This window comes from Canis lupus, chromosome 34 (genome assembly GCF_048164855.1).
Source record: "Canis lupus baileyi chromosome 34, mCanLup2.hap1, whole genome shotgun sequence".
NCBI lineage: Eukaryota > Metazoa > Chordata > Mammalia > Carnivora > Canidae > Canis > Canis lupus.
Window position 1 is genome coordinate 14,920,051 of NC_132871.1, and position 18,047 is coordinate 14,938,097.

At 35.6% G+C, this 18,047-nt stretch overlaps 1 protein-coding gene across 5 annotated transcripts in view; it reads right to left on the minus strand.

The window, feature by feature from the left end:
• The window catches only part of DCAF17 (DDB1 and CUL4 associated factor 17), a 54,959-nt gene that overhangs the window by 22,488 nt on the left and 14,424 nt on the right, over positions 1 to 18,047 (minus strand). For 2 of the 5 annotated variants that reach the window (XM_072810872.1, XM_072810874.1), the window contains exons 8-14: positions 17,757 to 17,862; positions 11,717 to 11,859; positions 8,164 to 8,273; positions 5,194 to 5,284; positions 4,400 to 4,483; positions 1,837 to 1,992; positions 980 to 1,072 (exon numbers count right to left, since the gene is read on the minus strand). In XM_072810872.1, the coding sequence (XP_072666973.1) occupies positions 980 to 1,072; positions 1,837 to 1,992; positions 4,400 to 4,483; positions 5,194 to 5,284; positions 8,164 to 8,273; positions 11,717 to 11,859; positions 17,757 to 17,862 (783 nt within the window). The other 3 variants (XM_072810871.1, XM_072810873.1, XM_072810875.1) reach the window with 3 other exon arrangements.

The following is an 18,047-nucleotide window of genomic DNA, read 5'->3' on the forward strand; positions in this document are numbered from 1 at the left end:
CAAAAGTCTTTTGTAACTAATCAGTCAATACACACACTAGTGGGAATTGAGATGTTATCTATACTCTTCTACAAGGAGCAGAACTGGTGGGATCCAGGATACCTTTCTTTATCTTATTGCATAGTTATGAAAATACTGCCTAAGCAGAATTGGAAAACCCACCAAATAAGCAGAACGGTGAAATGAGTACAACATTTTTAATTGTATTAAAAGCTGAACAAGCTACATATCAGAAAAGAAACTGGCTTAAAGTTTTCCTGTAATATTTTATATTAATCTATGATAGAAACATAAATAATCAATGGGAATACCAAGCCAAGAGAATAAAATCATAGAAGAAAAGATAATCTGGGAACTAGAGCCAATTCCTAATGCAACATATAAATACAAAACATATATATACATATATATGATTTAGAAAAATGTGATGATACATTTATGGCTCAAAAGTATTCCATTACAGACTTCTTTTCTTACCCTTAGGCAAAGTTTGGTATAGAGGATAGGGGATTTCTTTCTATATCTTCTACATCTTTCTTTTTTGTCTCTCCTGCTTAGTCTTACCTATCAAAATTCCATACCATCCTTTAAGAACCATGTTAAATATTTCTCCATCAATAACCCTCCCCCAACAACTGAAATTAACTTGTCTTTTGTGCTCCCCAACACTTTATATTTGTATCATCCCCCAGCTAAAAGCTCTAAAATGCTAGACTTCTTGGGGTGTCATTCTAAAAAAATCTTTCCATAAATTGAAGTCCCTATTGCCCTGTATATGGCAAGAATTTAAAAAAGAAGTCACAGTCATCTGAAGTCAACATACTGGAACACTTGCTATGCAGATAACAAAAAGGAGGACTGAACATAGCCACTCAGGTGTGTGGCTAAAAGTCTCATAAGCTACTTGTCAAAATTTAAAATTATCTCACTCTTTTTCACAACTTCTGTTCGTTGTTTCTTCTTCCCCAGGGTCACATACCATCTGGTAAACATAGCAGCTGAAGACCCTGCTGGGTTTCTGTTCTATGTGTAGTACCAAGTCTCTGTCAAAGTAGACTTCGTGGCTGTATGTCTGTAATAAAAACATAGTCAAATGAAATCTCCTCTTCACACAACCATATTCACAATTATATCACTAAAATGTCACAGCACCTATCCTAGGGATCTTCAAATATATACTTGGAAGCAAAAAATTGCTTGAAATAATTTATTTTCATTATTTATGAATATGCAGATTACTTATAAGAAAAGTATTACACAAAATGTTGAAAATGAAAACAGCCCTCATTGAAGAAGTCCGAACACCCAGATTCTATTGCCTATACTGCTATTTCACTGTGTGACAGTGGGCAAGTTGCTAAACCTCTCAGGTACTCCATTCAAAAAACAAAAGATTGGATAAGGCTACTCTTCCTTATAGTTTTTATATTCTATAATAATTTAAAAAGTAGGCAAATATTTCCAAGAGTGTCTGGAAACCCTACATGCTTAGATATCAACTCTATTAAATATTTGGGGGGATTTAATACAGCATACTTCCATTTTTAAAAATGTTACCAAACTTACAAAAAAAGAAACAAAGACTATGGTAAGGAAATAATATGTCTCAGAATAAAACATAAAACTTTATCTTTAAGTCCTCTAGAAAGGAGGCATCCTCTAGTTCCTAGGGAAGGAAGGCTTAAGAAGCACTCATTTTGTCCTGCAGGATGATATCCTCTTTCATGTGGTTACCGGTATAAATAACCGTGAACTGACGCGAACACAGTAACATCTATTTCAACAAATGTCACTTAGTAAGAAAATTCTTACAACTTTGTATTACATTCCACTCACCACATCCCATGACTCCACTAGTGGAATGCTTTTAAGTAAAGTTCCATATTCATTACAGTGGAAATCCAGGTGAGCTTTTCCTTCAGCATCTATTTGAGTAACAGCTACCACAGAAAGCAAGTCCAGCTCATCTTCATAGTCCACAATTTTAAAAGTCTCAGGGAATCGATGGATAAGGCAGAGAAGAGGGACAAAATCCAGTTATCTAGTTAGGGTTATTTCTATTTGTAGTTTAACTATTCTATTACTTATTTTAAAAACAAAGGAAGAATGAATGGGTGAGAGCATAGGTAGAAATGTGTCTCTACTTTCTGCCTACTAAAGTCCCAAGATTTGAAGACTTTAAGCAGTATCCTACAGATTCTAACAGAACCAAGTCTATGTAGATCTCAGCCAAAGTACTGCTAAAATTTTCTATTATGACAGCAAACTAGAACTTCTCCAAATTCAAAAGAGGTATTCAATTGCTGCCTCTGATATGTATGTTCACTGGTTCCCAGATAGGACTAAATATATGAAGTTCAGTTCTGAAACCTAAAAACTACCCACTTTGTCAGAATGATCTTATCCAGAGAAACACAAGCCATTTTAAGAAGAACTGATAGCTTATCACATACTATTTATGACTCTATTTGCCATTTTTTTTAATGTTTTGGTTCTCTAAAGAAAGCAAAAATGGCTGTTTATACTTGCAGAAGAATATTAATTAGGAACTGAAATCCAACCCATGGGAACAGGACTGGGATGAGAGTAGTTAGCTGGAAATGATTAATGGTGGTAAAGACTTAAGAGAGAAAACTCTAACCTCAAACTCTGTTTAACGAAGTAAACCTGGGACTCCCAACAGCCTCACAGGGGAAGCAGATCCTTGCCAGCCATCCAGGGATGGACCACAGGATGGAAGATTTTGGCAGGCATAGCAAGTTTCTTTGAATCACCATATATTAATCATTCACTCACATTTGGTCAAACTGCTTTTTAATCTATTTATATTTTCTGCTTTTACTACCCATGACATAAAAATTTACAGAGATTTATTATATGTGGTTCCTCTTTATTTACTTTTGCCTTAATATTACCTTGGTCAAACTTCAAAGAGTAGACTTCTTGCCTGGGTGTCACTGATTTTAGTTTTCAGCTTCTCCTTTACAGGCTAAAAAGTCTCTGTTTTCTGATCTCTTGATGCAGAGTATCTCTCTCTTTGCTACCATCTTCTCCTTGTATATTATTTTTGCTACCTTTTGGTAATTTTAGTCTGTCTTTCTCAAATATAGTTTTATATACAGGAGCTTTCTGCTTTGTTCTCAATAGATTTCTATGATTCAAAAAATTAATATACATGTATTTACTTTATATATGATTTTATATAAAACTATATATATATTTTATAAAATATATCTTATAAAATAAATATACACCTATTTCTATTTCTTTTTGAGATTAGCCACATACTGGTCAAAAGGTGACAAAAAGGGATCCCTGGGTGGTGCAGCGGTTTAGCGCCTGCCTTTGGCCCAGGGCGCAATCCTGGAGACCTGGGATCAAATCCCATGTCAGGCTCCCGGTGCATGGAGCCTGCTTCTCCCTCTGCCTGTGTCTCTGCCTCTATCTCTCTCTCTCTCTCTCTCTGTGTGACTATCATAAATAAATTAACAACAACAAAAAAAGGTGACAAAAAGGTCACCTCCAACCTTTTTAAAATATTTTCAAAAACTATCCTTAGAAGGCCACTCTAATGTTTCTACCTAGAAATGATCACACAATCAACCCAGTTATCTGGTCTAAACAGACTTAGTATTCATGCAACAGTTATATATTTGAAGCATGACCAGTGTCAGTTCATTTCATAAGAACTTTCAATGCCTCTTTAAAAGAAAAGGATAAAAGTGTATCAGTTCAGTGACTGGAGATGTCAAGTTCAGGCCAGAGGCTGAACTAATTTATCACACCCTCACACCCTTCTTCCCTAGCTCACAATCATTAACAAACATACCCACGTCTCAGAAGTAAAAAATAAAGCAAAAGCCATAAGGTCATCAAGATATAATTCAAATATTTTCTATTAAGAAATTTCCCTAGAAAGTGTGCTCATTAACAAAACAAAACAATAAGTTAGTTGTTTTCTAATTATTTCAGTCCCATGAATCTTTCTGCAAACCAAATCTTATGAATAATTCCAGTATGAGAAGAGAGGATGGCAGCTGGTTAAGTATCCATCTTTGGATCAGGTCATGATCCTGGATTCCTGGGATAGAGTCCCATATTAGGATCCCTGTTCATTGGGGAGCATGCTTCTCCCTCTCCCTCTGTCCCTCTTCCCTGCTTGTGCTCTCTCTCTCTCACTGGCTCTCTCTCTCTCAAGGAAATAAATAGAATCTTAAAAAAAAAAAAAAAAAAAGAGGATGGGGATGGACTAGTTGAAATACCATGCACAATCCTACCAATGAAGTTTGCATGGAACTACTCACCCCCAACCTCTACCCCAGAGTCTGGAAAGCATAATTTAAAAATCACAGGGCTAGTATACACTAGTTTGGCTTGTTATCTCTGGTTAAAATAATACCTCTTGTTCTGGGTCATCATCCAGAAGGTTAAAAGTTCTTTTCACCACCCGTCCAGAAGCTGTAACAGTGGGTAAATTTTCATTCTATCATATGGAAAGAAATAAAAAGATGAGTCCTATTATGTGCAATAAATAGCAAAACTGTACTAAATTTCATTAAATAACCAATCCTTATCTAACATCTACAATTCTTTCCCCTACTGAGAAAAATCTGAATCAGATTTCTGATCCAACAATTAGTAAAAATACTTCACTAAAATAAATTTATGGATAAAATACCAAAATAGGCAAACAATAAATACAAATGTAACAGATTTGTTACTTCACTCGCCCTTCTGATTTTTGCTATAGTATAAGTACAGCAATACTACAGTGGATCTGCTTTTGGAAATTTCTCTCTGCATAATTTTCTTCATGTTCTTAATTTGCACACTAAAGGAAAAGAACTATCTAGAGTTAAAGCATGGTATGTGATCTTTAAAGATTCATATCTACCCCAACCTACTCTAAGTGTGCACAATTAACTAAACCCAAAGGTCAAAAATTCATCAATAGAAACCCAGAAAGGAAACAGAAATTAGCAAAATGTAAGCTCAAAATAAGCTCAATATAATCAACTCTTTTCAAATCTCAATTGTGCATGGGGCTGGCTAAGATCAGCTACCTATGTAGACAAAAAAACCCAGGCTTTTATTGTGCTGTTCTTTTCAGCCACACTAAAAGACAAACACATTTGTACACTATATTCTCAAATAGACAGTGATACAAAGAAATTTAAAGTATTCCTGGCTTACTTTATTCTTCTCCCTGTTGGCCAAAATGACAAAATCTTCAGAGATCTGATGCTGGGCACTATTATTTTCTACTTCATTTAGCTTTAAAACTCTGAAAAAGGAAAAAAGATTCTAAGAACCTGAGACCCAACACATCATCAAAGTGCCAAAGTTTAAATACTGAAATGAAACTCAACAAATGAAAATTACAGGAACAACACTGAGTTAGTTCTCCTCTCCTCCTGTTGAGTTTGAAATATTAATGTCTGATCACTTTAGTGTCCACAAACTCCTTCAAATTCAGATATTTTGTTAAACAGAAAAACCTGTGACAGCAGGTACTCCTGAAGCAGATAATGAAGCAGCTTCCTCAGGCTTAAGCCATCTTCCAAACTGGCTGAATGAAAGTTACTCTAAACAACTTTAGCTGTCATCCTGCAACAGGTCTTTAACATATCTGCTTTAACATGGCATTATAGTAGATATTGGCATTTTTTTATTTCTGAAGATAGAATGAGATATCAATGAACAACACTCAGAGTTAACTATAAGGCAGACTGGATTAGCAACTAAACCTGAACTAAGAGTTTTCACGAAAGAGTAATATTTAATTTAATATTTAAAAACTACAATTTACTTAATAACTTTTATCGTAGGATTATATTTAAAGATTTGGGTTTTCTGAGTGCAAATGGTCTCATGGATCAAGCTTATTAAGCAAAAAAAAAAAAAAAAAGAAAATAATTTGCTCACCGCCCACGCAAATCTGTTCACAGCATTAACAAGCTTCAAAAGCACAACGTTCTCAAAGCTTAAAGTTCTCAAAGCTCAATGCAGGCAGAGAAGGGCAGGGAGAAGCAGCTACTGTGGCCAGGGAGAGCCAGAAGCCTTAGAGTTTGCCAGAGACAAAGAAATCAGATTAGGGATGCCTGGGTGGCTCAGCGGTTGAACATCTGCCTTTGGCTCAGGGTGTGATGCCAGGGTCTGGGATCAAGTCCCATATCGGGCTCCCTGCAAGGAGCCTACTTCTCCCTCTCCCTTTGTCCCTGCCTTTCTCTCTGTGTCTCTCATGAATAAATAAACAAAATCTTAAAAAAAAAAAAAAAGAAATCAGATTATATTTTAAATTACTCAATTTGTTATCTTAATTAGTGCCAATACTTAAAAGTGCCTATCTTCTAGAACCTGGCAAAAGGGCACACACTCTTTGTGGACCTTATTTTCATAAGCTCAAACTACTATTAAAAGGTGGGTAATGGGGCGCCTGGGTGGCTCAATCAGTTAAGTGTCCAATGTTTGATTTCAGCTGGGGTCATAATCTCAGGGTTGTGCGATCAAGTCCCAGGTCAGGCTCTGCACTGGGAGTGGAGCCTACTTACGATTATCAATCTCCCTCTGCCCCTCAACTCCCTCTCCCTCTCTCTTGCTCTTAAAAAATAAAAAAAGAAAGAAAAAAAAAGTAGATAGCAGCAAACATTAAAAGGTTTACTAAAGCTGAACCACAGTGAACTATAGTCTTTAAGACTTGCACCTACTCTGTGCTAAGCACTATGCTCAGTACTGGGTTATAGGTATCAGCAAAACAGATTCTTTCCCTGTCATTATGGAGCTGATGACTCCAAAGCTAGATATTTAAACAGACAATCAAACAAATATTTAATTAAAATTGCTGTGTTAGAGGAAGATCACACAGTGGGTGCAATGAAAATATGATGCGAGAGCTAATCTAACAAGGAGTATCAGGGAAGGACTCTATGAAAATGGGATATTTAAGCTGGGGATGAAATATGAATAGAAATTAGGCAAGGCAACAGAGAGCAGAAACATACTTCAGAGGAAGCAGGTCCCTGGCTGTCTGAAAAGACAGCATGACTGAAGTAAAAACTGAGTGGGAGGAGGGTCTTTCAGACCATGATAAGTATATGTTGGTCTTTATCTCATGAACAAGAAGCCATAAAAAGGTTAAAACAGAATCCACTTGGTTAGGTTTTGTGTTTGTTAATGGTTCTAAAAAATCACTCTCCCTGCTGAGAAGAAAACAGGCTTAAGGAGTACAAAATTGGATTCTTGGAAGTCCTGTAAGTAGGCTATTACTATAGTCCAGTCTAGTGATGACAATGATCCGCCCAACATGGTGACAGTGGCCAAGGGAAGAAAGAGGCAGATTTAAGAAATATTTAGTAACAACAAAAACAACACAAAAAAAGGACTCACGGGATATATGGGTGGGGTGTGTGTGAGAGAGAGAAAGAGAGAGAAAATGCACATGAGTATATGTACTAATGAAAGACAAAAAGTGTTCCCTTTTGAATTCCAGATTTCTGGCATGAGCTTAGATGAGAGGTTTGGGATAGGACATAAATTTTGGAGTTTTGGAGTATACACGATTTTTGAAGCCAAGGGGATAAATAGAATCATGCAGAAAGGGAATGAAGAGTGAGAAGAAAATAGGGTCTAAATCCTGAGGACATCCAATAATTAAAGTGTGGGTAGAAGAGAAAGAACATGAAAGGATACTAAGAAAGACACATCAAAGAGGGAGGAAAATATTCAGAACTGAGGTGTCAGGAAAGCTAAATGAAGAGTGTTTCAGGGAAGGAAAGGTCAACCTGATGGTAGATGTAGGTCAACAAAGCAAAATAACTTCAGCACTGAAGCTGTCTTTCAGAACAAAGACAAATCATCTCTCATTAATCCTGAAGAATTAAAACATGATGAGGACAAGCCAATCTGAATCTCCTTTTACCCATATGTCATTCATCAAAAAATTTATTTAAATGTAATATCAACAAAGAGTAATACCTACAAAGAATACTGATGAGGCTGAAAGAATCAAGTCAAGTTTTCTAGATGCCAGTCTCTAAGGAACCAACTATAACAAGCTAATTATTTCTACAACTGAGTCAACAGTTAGCTGGCAAAAATAAACATGCCAATAAATGCTTCCAAAAAGCTACTTTTCACTTTAAAGTAACTAATAAAAATACTCACTTGACCTGATTTGGGCCAACATGTATTATTCTACCAGAAGCATCTGGATGAAAATAGATCCAGTCAGATTCGAGAGAACAACATTCCATTTCTTGGATCCCATTTTTTGCCTGAAGTTGGGAAAAAATATTGAAAATAAAGAGCAAGGAAAAATAAAATAAGTTTCAAATTTAACATCAGTGATAGATCAGTAAATCAAAGGTACAAGGAAGAGAAAATATCAACAGTTGAACTGGAATACGTAAAAGAATTGAATTAGGACACTCATACTTGAGAAATCCAGAACATTTACTCTGTACCATACAATTTATCTCAGGAATAGTAACTTAACAGTTATTATATTTCAAGTATCCAATTTGTGTCAGGCACTGCAGTAGATATTTTAGAGTCATTTCATTTAACAACACTCAAAGCATATATTATTATCCCCACTTTGATGAGGAAACTGATATACGAGGATGAATCATTTCCTCAATGTTTTACACGTGCTAAACAGCTGCTCTGATTCTGAGGTCCAAGGACTTGTTCCATGATATAACTCTGTATAATCATGCACACACAGTTCCCTATAACTTCTGCCTCCCTTGCTTATCCCCAGTAAACTGTCAAAAGGAGTGTTTATAACGCACAAAGAAAAACATGCAACCCAACCTAAAATCTCAGAAACAGGTCATATAATCTCCTTGGAAAAGTCAGACATTAACCTCTAATAATGAAGAAATGGTCGCTTAGCCTTTTAGGCAAGTAGAGATTTATTTCATCGTAGGACATTTAGACATTAAAATAAAGAAAAAGATAGCTCCGTGATACAGGATTGCATATGTACATAAATATTTTACCTTATACACAGGAGCACTGGGAACTACTACCAACATCGATTCATTAATTTCATTAAATTTATTTAATTTCTACAATGTAAAATGCAGGGATACCACCTTTCTTACTAGATACTTGGGAAAGTTTTAAAAACATTAACTTACCAATTTCATTACCATATACTGATAGAACACTATGTTTTAAGTATCAAACTAGGTATTTGTACCTTATATGAACTAAACATAACCCCTGCCATCAAAAAGCTCATAATCAGGAAGGGAAGCAGAAACATAAACAGAAATAAGTGTAGAAAACAAAGTAATCAAGCCATGCATAGGATATTATCAAGCATTCAACCCAGGTGAGCAGAATTCCATGAAATAAAAACAGAGCTTACACAAGCCTCAAGGGATGAGCACAAAATGGCTAAAAAGAGATGGCAAAACCCAAAACACCACAATGTTAATCCATATAGCATGTATATGCATATATATGAATAAAAATTTAATTTTGGCTCCTACAAAAGAAATATAATGACTAGAGAAGTAGGTGGGGTACTATGTCATAAGTGCTTTGTATGCCATACTTTTTTTAAAAAAAGGAATTTAACACATTTTCTGTATTAGTAAATGTTTTAATTTTTCAGGAATTTTATAAGTATTCTAATAATTTTAAAAGGAATGGCAGTATTATTACATTATAATACTACATTCCCATATACATATACATTCCCATATACATATAAGGGAATCAATTTAATTAGGCACTTTGGTTGCAACCACTGAAATTAACGTGTCCAAGATGGCATTAGCTCCAAATGCCCCTTTGTTTAAAATATAAAAGATGTACATACCACACATATCTTTCTTTAGACAATTCTCTTTATGATAATTACTATAACATGCAAAATAAATATTATCTTTGTGTTAAATATAAGGCAGCATTATTGCCAGCTTCTGCAGTTTTTATGTGCTTGAATGCTAGATTTCATTTATTTATTTATTTATTTAAAAGATTTTATTTATTTATTTATGAGAGACAGAGAGAAAGGCAAAGACATAGATGGAGGGAGAAGTAGGCTCCATGCAGGGAGCCCGATGTGGGACTAAATCCCAGGACTCCAGGATCACGCCCTACGCCAAAGGCAGATGCTCAACCACTGAGCCACCCAGGCATCCCAGAATGCTAGATTTTAAAGCTCAGTTTAATAGAAAGCTATGAAACATTTTCTGAATTCTTCAGTTTGGCTGCATGTGTTTGGGTTAGTCTTCTGACTGACAGGCGGGGAAGCAATGGACATATGCATCCTTAAGTTAATGTCATTACAGCAAAACTATCTGGCGAAAGGACTGAAAACTTCCTCTGGATTTGGCAATTTATGAATATGTTGAAATGTAGATTTGACTAGATGCTATAATCAGTTATTACGGAAGGAGTGTACTTGACAGGCATTCTAGATATAGATGTTGGAAGCCATTTTATACACACATGCACTAATATGTATTACCAGTTCTTATATAAAAGTTAAATAAAAGAGAGATGCGACGCATCCTGGTGGCTGAAGCATGTTCAGTGGTGTGAGGTGATAAATCAGAGACTTGTCATGATAGGAAACAGCCCCTAGAGAGGCCACTGTAAAAGATGATGTCATTGGGCTGGGCCAAACAGGAGCTGCCACATGTGATAGATGAATGAAAAAATGAAAGAGAACAACGTCCCCACAAAAGAAAACTAGAAGACACTATACACAGTGTTCCCTGCTAGCAAAATCAATGTAAACAGATAACCAGACCCAAGACCATATTGATCTTCAGCGTGGTGAAAGGTGGCCTGTAACTAAAAGTCACCGAGTCCAACAATGACTGAGCATGATTCTGGAAGAGATGGGTGTGAAATGAGCTGAGTCTGCTTCAGGAAAAGTCAGATTATTTGATATATCAAATATATAGGTTCCAGAAATAAACTACACTAACTCAGCAGTACAAAACAGACAGGGAAGAACTCCTCCACCACTCCCTGTGCACTCACTCTTTTGCACGTCTCTTAATCACTATACTTAAGAGACTGCATCTTATTTATCTACTTGTGTACTTTCAACTTGAGGGAAGGGAATGTGTCCCCAGCTGCCATGCCTGGCACACATTAAGCTCTCAATAAATTAAATTAAATTAGATTAAATTAAATGATAAATCATGCCTAAATTATTTTCAAAAAGAAAATAAAGAAAAATTAATTCAAGGGGTAGAAATTTCTATTGTCTTACCATGCAGCATTTCTTCCTATTCTGCCATAAGTAACTTAACAGTGTTCTTGAAAACTCAAGGTGTTTTAAGCCTTACATTGTGATCAACAGAGTTCTACCTGGTTCTGCTCTAGAAAGCTAATAGTAGCAAACCATGAAAAAACAAAACTAACTACATATTGCACCAGCAATTTCAGAGGCAGCCTGAACATATTCCATCAATAATTCCCACTCTGGAGCTTCAAAGATGCTTTGCAGAGAGCTCATGAGAAATCTTTGGTTTCTAAGAATTTTTAAATCTTAATGCTTTTAAATTCTTGATAGTACACACAAGTGTTTGTTATATGCTTTGTATTCTTCTGTACCTAACACTGCTGATGAATTATTAATACAAACAAATAAAAAGCAATTCTTAGGAATTCTTATTATAGAAGTAGAAAATAAAGAATTTCTGATACAAATTTACTACTAAGAAGTCTATCACTCATGATTTACCAAGGAATTATCTTTTAGGGCACAAATATGGAAAACTCCTTTCTGTTTCTTCTTATTAGGTGTGATGATGTAGTGCCAAGGATGGCCTCCAATCTGAAAAGCATTCTCCAGAGAGGACACTTCAAAGAGCAGTGGTGGTGTGTCTGTAGAGACAGGCAAAAGGAATTTATTAGTTTCTCTGTTCTGGTAGCCTTGGAATATTCATTCATAAACTGATTTAACCCTTCTTTGCATGTACCATCCATGAATTTCCATTAATGAAGAATTACTATGCTCAAGAAATAAAATATAATCAGGAAAGAGGCTGATTGATAAGAAAAGAGAAGACTAGTAGGCAGCAATTATGCTATGAGGTCAACATTATAGACATCTGTTTCCAGGGTATGTGTGACCTGCAGCTGAGTGGAGAGAAAAAATGGGCTGAAGGTGTACAAAGTACACCTAATAAAAGCTGCTGCCATTTACTAGGCATGTATGTCCCAGACTCTGGGTTAGATGCTATTTCCAACACTCATAACAATCCTAAAAGGTAACTAAGTATCTAATAATTCCTTCAGGTGTGAGGAAGCAATCTTCCATATTCCAGACTAACAGGTTATACTTAGCAAACTTTGAGAGCTGTCTTAACATTTCCAGGGTAGAAGTGATATTAATCATAATGAATGTAACTACTTAGGATAGGTCCTGTTACAGTGGAAATTTATTCAAGGTTAGCCACTACTATAAATATCATCTTTAGACAAGTTAACTACTGTTTTCTTAATTAAGATTTTATTTATTCATGAGAGACACACAGAGAGAGGCAGAGACATAGGCAGAGGGGGAAGCAGGCTCCCTGCAGGGAGCCCGATGTGGGACTTGATCCCAGGACCACACCCCAAGCCAAAGACAGATGCTCAACCACTGAGCCATCCAGGCGTCCCAACTAGTTTAGGTGCATCTAGTCATATACCATAAAAGAAATGTCTGTTGGTGCCTCTTAGTTCTTCTCTTCCATGGCAACTAATTTTAAGTAGAGCAAAACAGATTTACTTCTAGGGAAATGTGTAAGTGGAAGGTACTGCAGCTTTAGAACACCAAGATATCTTTTGGGCAGCCCATGGGAAACACCACATAGTCCGTTTTGGCAGGTGGTTAATCTAGGACTCTTTTTTTTAACCCTTCTACCTTAAGAGTTTACTCTTTGGGGCAGCCCAGGTGACTTAGCAGTTTAGTGCCACCTTCAGCCCTGGGTATGATCCTGGAGACAAGGGATCAAGTCCCACGTTGGGCTTCCTGCATGGAGCCTGGTTTTCCTCTGCCTGTGTCTCTGCCTCTCTCTCTCTCTCTCTCTCATGAATAAATAAATAAAATCTTAAAAAAAAAAAAAAAGAGTTCACTTTTTGGTTATGAGGCCATCATTGTCAGTAAAGGGGCTTGCCTTAGGAAGACCATTCATAAGAGCCACATGTTACATATAGAAGCATGTACTTTATTAGGCCTCTTCACAAGGATAATTTACTACTTGGTGCTACATGTAAGAGAAAAATAATGAAAAGTGATTTCACAAACTGACAGTCCTGAGAAAGGGACAAGGATAAACGTAACATCTATACTTAATGTACTTTTTAAAAACCTTTTAGGAAAAGAGTAATACTCTTAATATATAAAGAAGTCTTTTTAATGAGAAAAATATGAACCCAATAGAAAACTGGGCAAAAATATCAGTAAGTAAATTATGAAAGAAGTACAAACATCATGTGATAATATGGTAGCTATCAAATGATGATGAATGAAGAAAAAATTATAAAAAGAAAAAATATAATTAGAGTTTGAATTTGGGGCTAAAATTTCAAGTAGGTATATGTTATAGAGAATAAAAAATAGATATAACAATAGGGGAAAAAGTCAATCCAAAATGATGTGTTTAAAAAGGAATACTTTTCTCAGCAGTTGCTAAAAATGGACCCAAAAGAGCAGCAGGACTCTGTTCATCACAATTCTGATGGGTCCCCACTAACCTCAAAAGCCCAAATTTTGATCTCAATACTATTTTCAATTAAAGAGTCCTAGAAATTCTGAGAGTGGCTGATTTCATGTCTTGTAGTGAAGAAATTTTAGGAGGTCTGAACCATCCAGTTATTGCTATAAAGGATATTTACAAGGATGTCAGTATAGTGTTAAAAGAATAAGAGCTAGCAAAAGAGGCTCCTACAGGCTGGACTGTGGAAAGAGAGGCACTAAAAAGAAAATTATTATTAATAAGGCTCTGAGTCTGTGAAAGGTCAAGCAATGATACTTCACAGTTTTAATATAAATTGTCCAAAATGTTGTATGGTTTATAAAAGAATGGCTATAATAGGACATGATTTTTCTTTAATTTTAAAATATAGGGAATGTATCAGGCAAATACAAATCAAAACCACAATGAGATATTGCTTCACATCTGTTAGAATGTCTATTATCAAAAAAGATAAGAAACAGCAGGATGCAGAAGAAAGGCATCCAGGAACCATTTATAACAAACACAAGAGCTCATTTGTTATTTCTTGGAGCCAGGGGGCCTTCCTAAGCTACGGTCAGGATATAAAGGACCAGTTGGTTTTGGAGGACCATCTTCTGAATTTGTGGATGACTGCATGTTGGGTTTGGTTAAGTAGCCACTGTATGCTTGTCTAAAGCCTCTACTTGTAATTTTACAGCTATAGAAGTAGCTCCTGGAATAAATAAATATGGTTAAGGGATAAAACCATCGAGAATCCCTCTTTTCCTAATGTCTAGCCTTAGACATTATCCTGATTTATGAAGAATTAACTAGCAAGTGGGAAAGGACTTGTCCTGGGCAAAATCAAATTATTATGCTGTACACCTGAAATTAATCTAATGTTATATGTATCAATTTTATCTCAATAAGAAAAATAGGTAATCTTATGTATTTCTATTAAATAAATGCTTAAAAATTTAGATACATGTTAAGTGAAAATACAAGGTACAGAGCGTACGATAGGCTGCATTTGGTATAAGAAAAAGGTAATATTTGTTTGTTTGTTTATTTTTAAAGATTTTATTTATTTATTCATGATAGACATAGAAAGGGGGGGCAGAGACACAGGCAGAAGGAGAAGCAGGCTCCATACAGGGAGCCCGATGTGGGACTCGATCCCAGGACTCCAGAATCTTGTCCTGGGCCAAAGGCAGGTGCTAAACCGCTGAGCCACCCAGGGATCCCCAGAAAGAAGGTAATATTTAAAGAATACATACATACATTTGCTTATTTTTATAAAAACAAACAGGTGAGGGCTAACCTAGAAACTAAAAGTAATGGAGACTTATGAACAGGTTAGTATAGGCATCACAGAATGAAAGGACTATGTATGGACACAAAACTTCTCAGATTATATCTTTTTACATATCTTTTGACCTTTTTATATATCTTTTGACCTTTGAAATATACACACATTTTACAAGTTTAAGAATAAAGTCAAAAGGGAAAAATAAACCTAAAATTGAAAACAAACTAAAACAAATGAACCCAATTACATAAAGCTGGTAACCTAATCATATAGAAAAATAATTTCAAATAATTTTTGAACACATTACTCTGTAGGACTGTACACTAAGGACAAAAGGAACTTCAGAGATATCTAAACCTTCGTACCAGACTTCAGTTTTTAGTGGTAGCACTGATATGGCTATTTTAAGATTATCACATATATATAAGAGGATAACATTTTATTAGCATTCAAGAAGTTCAGTGGGAGTCAAAAGAAATACAAATATAGAATCGAAGAACAATTAAATTGGAAGTATGAGAATGAGCTAATGAATTTTTGTTTTAATATATTTCCCAGCTCTGTTCACCAAAAAATAAAGACAACCAATTGCATTGAACACAAATAGATCTTGGCCTTGAACTGTCTCAAAAAGATAAATCAAAGTCCTAAACCCTAGTATCTGTGAATGTTACTTTATTTGGAAACAAAGTCTTTGCAGAAGTCATACTGGATAAGGGGGGGTTCCTAAATCCCATCACTAGTGGTCTTATAAGGAGAGAGAGAGATTCAAAGACAACAGAGTAAAGAAGGCCACGTGAAGACAGGAAAAAGTGGTAATTATGCTGCCACAAAGCAAGAAATGCCAAAGATTGTCAGCAATAACCAGAAGCTAGAAGAGGCAAGGAAGGATTCTTTCCTAGAATCTTCAGAGGGAAATCGTCTCTGCCAATACCCTAATTTCAGACTTTTAGCCTCCAAAACATTAAGAGATTAAATTTCTGTTATTTAAAGCTACCAGTCTGGGGATCCCTGGGTGGCGCAGGGGTTTAGCGCCTGCCTTTGGCCCAGGGCGCGATCCTGGAGACCCGGAATCGAATCCCACGTCGGGCTCCCGGTGCATGGAGCCTGCTTCTCCCTCTGCCTATGTCTCTGCCTCTCTCTCTCTCTGTGTGACTATCATAAATTAAAAAAAATAATAAAATAAAATAAAGCTACCAGTCTGTGGTATTACAGCAGCTCTAGGAAACTAACACAGTCAATGATGATGCATTCTCTACTAAAATGGCTCCTTGTCAGATCATTGGACAAGGAAAATAAAAGATATACCTGGGATATATCACTGTTCCAGAAAACAAAGAAATTCTCCAAAGCTATTATGAGTATGTCATAATGGAGTTCTCATTGGCCAAATTTGGGGCAATTTGAACATCATTAAGAATAATGACTGTATGTAATTTTGGTGACATAAAAATCCATGAGTCTATGTGTGCTGACCTCTAAAATATTTGCCACCATGGGAAGTGACTATTAAACCAACTCCTTATTTAAATATTGTTAATTAAAGAGAAAGAATAAGTATTTATTTTGACTTTTTTTGGGAGAAACTATAGTTCATCCCTGGGTGATGAGTGAAAGTCTTTATTTATAGAAAAATGTCCATTAGTAAAGGCAGAAGGAATGTCAGAATCCTTTCAAGTGGCCATTCCCCCTGCCCCCCACCTTAACTAAGTGATTCAGGCAGGAATCACTGATAGCTACCCGTAATTACAGAAAATCAAAACAACCCATATGTCCAAACTAGTAATTGGTTCGACAATTTTAGAATTCATCCATAAAATGGTATGTAAGTCAAATTCTTGAAATTTCAAGGAGCTGCGTGTGTATGTGCATAAACAAGGAACTACATTGTGGCAAAGGTTAAGTAACATGAGCACCACATCATAAGATATATAAGGAAAACTAAGTCTTTCTTTCATCTGTATCCCTCTGAGGTAACTACTGTTTATCAGGTTTTTGGGTGTCCTTCCATATAGTCTAAGCAAATCTAAAAGTATATGCTTATACGTACACTTTTAACATGTGAACATGAATTCTCTATGCAAATGAAGCTTTTTATATATAATTTTACACTCCTTCTTATCACTTAATAACATACATTGGGAATTGCTCTATACCAAGGCAAAAAAATCTTTAACAATTAAATTTATGATACAGCCAAATAATGATATATTAGTGTCACCTACCAATCTACACATTACTTCCAAACATTTGCTATTAGAAATAATGTTGTACATTTGTCATTTTGTACACATGTGAATATATCTGATACAAACTCCTAGACGTGGAATTGTTCAAGGAGTATATACACTGAAAACTTTGATATGTATCGACAAACTGTCTTCCACAAAGGATTCCAACAATAAATGAGTATCCTGTTATATTTTTATATACTTCTATACTTTTAAAAACCCTGTTATGTAACTTTTTGATATTTGAGAATCTGAAAAGATATTTCCTATGATAAATTTAATCTGTGTTTTTCTTATCAGGGATGTTGGGTTTCACTTTCCCCTAATTCAAAGTCAAACAGACTCAGTATCCCCAGTTCAATGAATAACTGATAGATTTTGTTAACACCTATTCAGTAACAAGGAATACACTGTATGGAAGTAAAATGAATTGAGTTTATCATTAAATTATGAGAAACATCTGGATTATTATAATAAATAATTATATGACCACTTATTTTTTAAGGTGAAAAAATGCTATATATATTGTAGCCATACCTGTGATTTTAATATTACAAGGAATGCCAAAAGGAGCCTCTCCTACAGTTCCAGCAGTCCCACCCCATCTGCATGCACACCCTAAGTCAAGTTTCTGTTGCATGAACTAAAAACAAAACAAAACAAAAATGGTGGCTTTAGCACCTATTTATTTGCTGTCTGAAGAGAGAAAAAAATCAAATTCACATGTATATGACAGAGAAAATATCTTTATTTATTCAAGGGCCTGTTTATCTTCCCTCCCCTCTTTTAAAGGTTACTCTGTCTTTCTGCATTTGTATAGTTTTGTCA